The sequence below is a fragment of the Hordeum vulgare genome, chromosome 5H, assembly GCF_904849725.1.
Source record: "Hordeum vulgare subsp. vulgare chromosome 5H, MorexV3_pseudomolecules_assembly, whole genome shotgun sequence".
Lineage (NCBI taxonomy): Eukaryota > Viridiplantae > Streptophyta > Magnoliopsida > Poales > Poaceae > Hordeum > Hordeum vulgare.
The window spans coordinates 108443570-108452358 of NC_058522.1; the positions used below are offsets into that span (position 1 = coordinate 108443570).

The window sequence follows — 8789 nt, forward strand, 5'->3', positions numbered from 1 at the left end:
TACTTATTCAACATTTTTTTAAATTTTTTTTCAATATTTTTTAATACTTATTCAACATTTCCAAATACTTGTTTAACAATTTTTAAATACTTATTTGAAATTTTTTAAATACATGTTCAACTATTTTTTGAATGTATTTTGAAAAGTGTTTTTCTTAATAAATATATTTAGAATATTCAAAAGTATAAATAATATTAAAAAAGCAAAAAAAAAGTGAAAGAAACGAAACAGAAAACAGGCAGTTGCTTCCGGCTCGCGTGGGCCGGCCCGTGTGCTCGCTCGCTTGAGTGAATCGGAAAGCTCGACTCGCCAACGCGAGACATAGCGATGCCTAGGGGACGAATGCCATTGAAGATGACCGTGTTCCAGTGCTTCCAAACGCTCCACCCATGGTTTTAGAAGATGGATTCGTAGAATAAGTATTAAAAAAATGTTGAACTAGTATTTATAAAATGTTGAATAAGTACTTGAACAAAGTAGAATAAGTATTTTAAAAATAGATATCCAGTCAGGTATTCTGAGATGACTGGAAAGTGTTCAGTCAGAGCCAGAAGATGCCGGCAACAACAAACCGAGGATCAAATTGTCATCCCGAAATAAAGCAACAAGGAGGGTAGAACCAGGGAGGCATAATCGTGTTGCGCCGAACTAGAAGACCAAAGCATTAATTGTGAAGAAAACTATAAAGGGCCAAAAAATTGTAAAAAAAGTATAAAGAAAGGTTAAAAAGCAAAAAAAAAATGTGAGAAAACGAAACAGAAAACATGCAGCTGCTTCCGACTCGCGTGGGCCGGCCCATGTGCCCGCTCGCTTCAGTGAGTCGGAAGGCTCGACTTGCCGAACGCGAGGCATAGCGATGCCTAGGGGACGAATGCCATTGAAGATGACCGCCTTCCGGTGCTTCCAAAAGCTCCACCCATGGTTTTAGAAGATGGAGTCGTAGAATAAGTATTAAAAAAATGTTGAACAAGTATTTGAAAAAAGTTGAACAAGTATTTTAAAAATAAATATTCAGTCAGGTATTCTGAGATGATCGGAAAGTGTTTTGTCGGAGCCAGAAGATGTTCGCAACAACAAACCGAGGATCAGATTGTCATCCCGAAATAAAGCAACAAGGCTTGACCTCACTAGATTCCTCGGGTTGTCGGTTCTGTACAGGAGGCGTTGCTGGTGGCGGGGATCTAGTTCGGACGAAATCCCTGACCGGCCATGGCCGGCCGCGTCGATGGCGACGCCTGAGGGCGACGTTCCCCTCCTTGAAGGCGTCGGTATGGACTGATCCCCTCACTTCCCCTTCCCCTAGGTCTCCCGGGCGAAAGCCCTAACTTTGTTGGGCGGCGGCGCCGCTCACGGTGTCTTTCCCTTCTTGAAGGCACCGCTTCGGGAACCTTGGGGTTGGGTGATGCTTGTGGGTGGTCGGCGACGACGGTGGTGCGGCCCTATCCTAGCATTGATCCGCGTCCGCTGCTTGGAGATGGACTCGCGTAGGTGGAGATCGTCGTTTGACGTCATGATGGCGTCGATGACGGAGGCGCCTGCCAAGGCTGGCACCTCAATTTGCTCTGAAGATGAACCGGTGGAAGATGGTGGCGGCGACACATGTGAGTGCATCAGATCGGTTTGTGCCCCGGACCCGGTATGTGGCTTGGTCGGGACCTCCGACTTTAGATGTTAGGCTTAGATGAGAGATCTGGGTATTTGGCCTAGCTTGCACCCCTTCATCATTTGGATAGGAGTAGCGACAGATGTTGCTAAGATGATGGATTCATGCATATTGTTATACTACTTTGTAAGGTCCTCATGAATAATCAATAAAATGGTCACATGCATCTTGGGTCATCCTCCTTTTGTAATCGTGTTGCGCCGAACTGGAAGACCAAAGCACTAATTGTCGCCGTCCACTCCTCTGAACAACGGCATTGAAGACCACCTAGACAAAAGAAGAGGACAAAAATGGGGTCCCAAATCTGACCCTGGCCAGAGCTCCACACGCCATCTGAGTTTTCGCGAGAGGGGGTGTGTGCACAGGTTAAACTTTACACTCTTTAAATTGAGACAAAGTTTATATGATTCCTTTTGGGAGGTGGGAGTATGATGCAATGCAAAACGGTGATGAAATAGATTTTACGTTCTGAGTTTTCTCTTACTACTCAACAATATCAGTCAGCCATTCTTGGCAGTTTACAGTCGTAAACATTCTGAAACATATAAACATCAATTAAACATCAGTGGAAGCACAAACAACAAAATGTTTGCCTAAGTTACAATACACCCTTAGATCATCCGACAGGACATCATTGTACAATGCTGAAAACATCTAATAGAAAAGAATGGGGGCAAGCAATTTTGTGTCCAAACATATATACAGTCTACAATGCCGGTTGCTGAAAATCATAACACCAAGTTATAGTGACACACAACCATGATGGTACATTGCATTGCGAAATGTGCTCGCTTGCTAAAAGTTTCCATAATCCAGTTCAGGGATGATAATATCATCCTGCCATGTCGATGATCCAGCAGCATGGTTAGCTGGATTCTCAGAGTAATGGATCCGGGGTATGCTTTCTTGGACATGAGTAGGAACAAATCGTTGTGGCAGAACGTTGTGTTGAACGGATGTTGATGCCTCCATGGCATTGCCGCCATCCATGGATATGGGAACTTGCACCTGGCTATGGATGTTCGTTTGAACTAATCCAGGAAGCAGGAGAGTAAAATGTGAGTCATCTATCAGGTTTGCCCATGGTTCATGCAGAAACAGATTGCTCACCTTCGAAGGGCCAGTCTAGCGATTCATCATCCCACTGTAAATGTGTCATGGAAGTTGTAGGTTGCTGCTCACCAAGTGGTGGAATACTTTCATCTGAAAAAGGGCCAAAATGAACATAGCAAAGTCACTGAAATTGCAAAGAGTTAACGAGGAAACGGAGGATAAAGAATAAGAGGGGAACAAGCAGCAACAGCTACGCACCTTGGTCATGATGTGTGTTAACTGTGTTGTGATCACCATGAATATACTCATTCTGGTGAGATGGTTCAGTGACATTGTTGATCCTATCATGCAACTGGTTTTCATTCGCTGCAGTTCCTCAAAAGGACCAATTCAAGCTCCATAGTTCAGGTCATCGCATAGTCAGAAATTTTAAACATGGTAAGGGTAAGAAAACGTGTGTCTAACTAACGTTGATGTGCGGCATCCGGCCCAAGAATGACTGCATCCAGAGAAGAATATGTGCTAGAGGGAACTTTTTCAGGAAGATTGCCATTCATCACATAGTCAAACGGAAGGTTGTCCAATTGATCGCGCACACGCTCTTTCAACTCATACGCTTGAGCCTGTGATGACAAAATCATATCTTCAAATTGTTTAACTTCCACAAGTGGTCCAAATATTAGATATTTGTGTTGAGGATGTACCTTCTTAGCCGGATCAAAATTGTCCCGTGAAATGTAAACACCGGTAAAAATTGCTCCAACAAGATCATGCACGCAATTGAGGAAGATCACCACATTCCCTTCTACACTACAACATGCTTTGAGCTCGGGCCTGTCTGCGAGGTAGCATTCCCTGGCATGCTTAACCATTCTTTCCCAAGCGTTGCCGCGCTTCTTGATCTGGAGGACCTATATTTAAAGAAATCGAAACGACAACATTATTCACCGTGAGAAAATAGCACAACAACTGATGACAAGAATGAGAAAAAACACTTTTTGGGGATATTTTATACCATTTCACGGAGCTCGTCTGCGCCTTTATTCAAAGCCTTCAAGAAGTCCTCAACTTTGAAGATTTGAGCATTCATAAGCCTCCCGTGGTAAGTTCCATTTTTGGAGATTTCTTCAAGGCGATACACTTCATCATCCAATCTTGGAGGGTGCCTCTTCTCATTTACTGAAGCAAACAAAGATTAAACAGAAAATTGTGATGGGAGTCCAATAGAAACAAGAACATGGTGACTAGTAACAAAAGAAACCAGCCAGATATATTATTACCTTCATTCCTACGATCCAACACAGCGACCGGCTCCATGACAGCTTCCTGGACTCGAACACCACCGACCTTCTTGTTCATGCATACTCTACCTCCTACGATGAACTTCCTATTGGGAGTCCTGGATGATCCTTCTCGGAAGAGGATTTTTCCCAATGATGCCTTCCCATTGTTCAACCACGCACTGCAATCGCCCCCTAGCACGGACCCTTGCCCATTTCGGCCTTGCGCTATGTGGCTGTTGAACTCCTCTTCAGTCCAGCTCTCCCGACCGTTGCTGCAGAAGTCGCCACGGAGAACCAGGATCTCAACTTTTGCCTTCGAAAGCTGGCCTTCACTAATCATTTTGTCACCATCAAAGACGCCAATCCTGATAGCCGCATTGCTCTCAGATGTTATAATCTTGTCTGTGTAAATTGGAGTCTTCAGGCCATCCAGGAAACGCAGGCGAATGTTGGTGTTTGGTTCACTCGCAGTTGTACTCTCCAGAAATGGCTCTAGTCTGAAACAGGAACATGAATGACATTGTGATGTAGTTGTTGTTCAGTTAGCATTTTTTGGATTTAACGCCCACATACTACTCTGTTCCTGTAGAGCAACATGCGGTAGGTACTGCTATGGGACAATGTGAGAACTGAAACTAAAAAATATATAATTATTGTATTTTGATTACTGTACAGTTGTAGGAATACTATTTGTTAAATATGGATAGCATGCATGGTGCAGGATAAGATGAGTCTTTTCCCATGCATGATGGCACGGTGAGTTTGACATAGTAGTTGCATGTTGATAGAAGAGTTAGTAGGATCAAGCATTTGGGTATATAGAATGACAACACAACAAAAGTCTAGATAATGGATATTCAACATTTCAGCATGAGAGCAAGTTCGACGGAAGAAACTATCAACCAGGTGCAACTGGAAATCTGTTACCTTGGGTGTTCATCAGCGTGCCTATTGGAATGCAAACGTGCCAATTTCTTCTGCAATTTTTACATGACAAATACACCGTGAGCAATATATATACTATATACTACTCCCTCCGATCCCAAATAAGTGTCGTGATTTTAGTTCAAGTTGAATCGGGGGGAGTATCAAATAAGGATGCACATGTAAAGAAGTTAATTTAAAGAATATGAATCTAACCACTTCATCACTCATGCTCTCCATCTTCTCTTCTATTTTCCCCAATTTGCCCTCCAGCTTCTCCTCTAAATTTTCCAATTTGGCCTCCATCTTCTCCTCAAAATTTTCCAGTTTGCTAAGCCCAAAGATAGCAAAATAAAAAAAGAAGCACGGGTAAGCCTTTTATTTATCTCAAAAGTAAATAAAAACAAACCATGCAAAGCTTGCATATTTTCACTGAGAGAAGAAGTATGGAAAGTTCAAGAAATCATGGAAATTGTACCAGCCTAACAAGAGGGAGTAGTGCGCTGGCTCCCCATAACCACCTCTATTTTTTTGTGGGCGGTATTTTATGGGTTTCATTCCCGTATGAGTTTTGTGGGTTTTGCTTTTTTTGGCCATTTTCCAGTTTTTCCTATAATCACAATCTGAAAAATACATTTTCATTTTATTTTCTTGTTTCCATTTTTTGTATTTCTATGTCATTTCCTTTATTGTTGATTTTCAATATCACATTTTTATCTTCTATTTTATTTTCAAACATGATTATTTGTTTAATATTTATTTTTATTTTTGTTTCCATGTTTTCATAGTTATATATCATATTTTTGCTTGATTTTATTTCCTCTTGTACTTTCGTGCGTTGCACCTCATAATTTGAGTTAATATTTTTTTCAAGTCCTGGAACACAGCCTCTTACAGAAATATAGAAAAATGCTGCATACAATAGACCCAAAATGGTCGGACCCGGACCCTGCACAAGTGGGAGCTACATGCATAGGGCTGCCCCCTTTTTATTTTTTTCACTATATGGACTTTTACCATCTGTAGTGAATACATCACATTTCAAAAAGTCACATGATTTTCTTTTGTTAATACATGAACGTATTAAAACGAACATATTTATTCGTCAGAGCAATATTACATGTGGCATCAACTTTTTGTAAGACATACATGACCTTTCATTAATAAGTATATTTAGATTAGAACAATTGCAAGAGTATTATCTTTGAACACAAGATCCTTTTTCTATAGATGGTTGAACACATTTCAAAAAAGTACTGTATGTACGAAACATGTCCAAAAATTCACTTTTATCAGTGATATTTTTATTGCTGAAGCCTAAGTGCTAAGAGCTTCTCTAGCAGACTCCTGATAAGGCTAGCCCTTATACGGGTACGGTTCGTGTTTGCCCTATTATAAGGTACGGATTTGCCTGCGACCGAGCAGAAACCTTATATGAGATTATATATTTTTTTAATGTTTCGTCCGAAAAATGAACAAGAAACAGTAGAGATGATCGTTCATAGATACATATAATAGAAATGATCATTCATACATACATATAGTTCATCGATTACATATTGCACGTCGGCCTAACCTAACCCTAAACTGGCCAAAATGGGGCTCGCCGGAGCCTGCGGGTGCAGCGGCGATCACTCGTTGTCGTTGTCGGAGGTGAGGTTGATGTACATGGAGTCCTGCGCTTCGGCTTCGCAGCGCCACGCCTCCTCCTTCTCCTCGATCTCCCGCATCCTAGCGAGGCACTGCTAGAGCAGGACGTCGTTGACCTCCTCATCCCGACGGTGCTGGTGCGCCACCTCCTCCTCCTCCCACGCACTGCATGCGAGAATCGCCACCTCGATAGTGTTCGCCCCGGAGAGAGGGAGGGGGAGGTAGTCCACCGGCCCTACGCCGCCAACGCGCGACCGCTCCGCCTTGTGCTCCCTCTTCACCGCGCGGAGTGACGGGAGCTCCTTCACCCCCCTCTTGATCAGCAGGCGACAGCGGCGTGCGCGAGCTGCGCACGTCGTAGGCGAGCCGAGCTTGTTGTCGGTAGTACTCCTCTGTCTCACGACGGAAGAGGGACGTCGGCGGCTCAAGGCCTTGGTTGTTGTACCGCCAGGTGGACAACTTCCTCGCAGCGTCGGCGGCGACGTAGCGCTTCCTCTCAGGGTCGTTGCCGCCGCGCCGGCCAAAGCTCCACATCCCGTCCCACATCATGGTGGATCGATGGGCAGGGCGGCGGATTTATGTCACCGGCGGCGAAAAATCACAGGGGAATGGGGAATCACAACGGCGTGCCCAAAGGTACCCATATAATTGCAGAAATGGATAAAAATCCATATCATGGCCATGGACCCGGATATATATTGCGCGAAGGAGAGGGGGTTTCCGGACCCGGTGCCCAAAAATCGGTCAAACCCGTATAATCGTCGGAATTATACGGGCCACGCGGTTTTATTGGGTGTGCTAAAGATGCTTTAAGAAACGTAAATATAAAATCTTAAAGGAAAGTCGAGTTCATAATTAAACAGTTTCTAGAAGATAGTATGAGAAACGGCTGATGTTTCTTTTGAAACAAAATTTGAACACAATAGCATAACAGAGAAATGATCCTTACCGGATCATAAGAGCCTGAAACTTTTGAAACCCTTCCATCTTCCTCTGAACCTATACAAGCACAAAAGAGACAACCAAAATGAGTAGACAGAACAAATCCACAGGCGATGAAGCATAAATCTTGAAATTCCAGCAAAAACGAATACTCGTGCTGCACACACGCAGGCGCGCGCGCTCACCATGCGACCAATCTGGGAGATGCTTTCCGTCACCGTGATGGCGTCGCTCCTGCACGCACGGATTCGCGGGGACAGAAGAGTTAGAGATCAAGAAGCGGAGCTCGACCGACGTGCACCCGATGGACTGAGAAGAAATATGAGGCGGGCAGATGGGGATGGGGGCACGCACATTCGCAGTAGAAAGAGCACGACGAGCACGGTCCGCCGCATGAGCCGCGTCCCCGGCGACGCCGGCGAAGTCGGCGCCTGCCAGCCGGCGGCGCTGGCGTTGGCGACCCCGACGCGCAGGCGCTTCGCCTCCTCCCGGCCTGCGCCGGCGCCCGTCAGGGCCAGCTGCCTCTTCGGCGGCGCCATGTCACCGACGAATCGCTCCCCCCCTCTCTCTGCGGCACCAGTTCTTGCACGATAGCAGCGTCGACGGAGGCGGAACAGGAAGGGGTCGAAGGAGAAGAAGAAAATGGGTTGGCGGCGTTCAGCTCACGCTACCGTTGGGCTTTATGGGGCGACCATTGAGATGTAGAGCACGGCGTGGAGGATTAAGGACAATTGTTTCGGTCTTCACCGAGCGTGTTTCGACGGATTTGGTAGGTGAGAGTGAGAGCTCGATGGGGGACGACTTGGGAGGAAGTCAAGCACTCAACCCCACTTCACTTCGCTTCGCTTCACTCGCCTTCTTGTTGCTGCGGGCGGCGCGGAAAGGGAAAGCGCGGGGAGCCTCGCTCTTGTCTCGTCCGTGGACGGCTGAACGCGGCGAAGCCCCGAAGACACGTACGTACGAGGAAACCGATCGATCGATGCGGCGAGGGCGATGCCGCCCTTATTTTCTCTCTCTTGAGTCTTGCAAGATTCCTCTCTCTCGCCGTTAAGTTTCTTCTTCCCCCCCCCCCCCCCCCCCCCCCGCGCTGAAAAATTCGTGTTCCTTGGCCGTAAGCACGTAACATTTCCTTTGCGGGTTTTTTTTACATACATGAAATTTAAGAACGTAGCTCACTTGGCAATGTGGGAGAGTTCGCAGCCAGTCCAGTGTTCGAGTCTTGGCTTAAGCGTCTCGTATCCATGAAGTTTTTCTTTATAAAAAAAATGTCAACA

General features: G+C 45.3%; 1 protein-coding gene across 1 annotated transcript; it reads right to left on the reverse strand.

Annotated features, from left to right (window-relative positions):
• Nucleotides 1–2196: 2196 nt before the first annotated feature.
• LOC123398204 (protein SAR DEFICIENT 1-like) lies at nucleotides 2197–8484 on the reverse strand. The gene is made up of 12 exons (XM_045092701.1): nucleotides 7870–8484; nucleotides 7701–7749; nucleotides 7523–7572; nucleotides 5140–5254; nucleotides 4927–4976; nucleotides 3997–4496; nucleotides 3732–3895; nucleotides 3421–3627; nucleotides 3186–3339; nucleotides 2975–3082; nucleotides 2774–2866; nucleotides 2197–2694 (listed from the first exon to the last, which is right to left on the reverse strand). Exons 1-12 carry the CDS (start codon nucleotides 8052–8054, stop codon nucleotides 2459–2461), a joined length of 1911 nt encoding a protein of 636 aa, XP_044948636.1. The 5' UTR covers nucleotides 8055–8484; the 3' UTR covers nucleotides 2197–2458.
• Between the last annotated feature and the right edge of the window lie 305 nt (nucleotides 8485–8789).

Coding starts and splice junctions, on each gene's coding strand:
- LOC123398204 (XM_045092701.1), bottom strand. CDS start 8,054: ATGGCGCCGCCGAAGAGGCAGCTGGCCCTGACGGGCGCCGGCGCAGGC. Junction 3,896..3,996: donor GTTGGATCGTAGGAATGAAG/GTAATAATATAT, acceptor TGTTTGCTTCAG/TAAATGAGAAGAGGCACCCT. Junction 3,083..3,185: donor GCCGGATGCCGCACATCAAC/GTTAGTTAGACA, acceptor GAGGAACTGCAG/CGAATGAAAACCAGTTGCAT.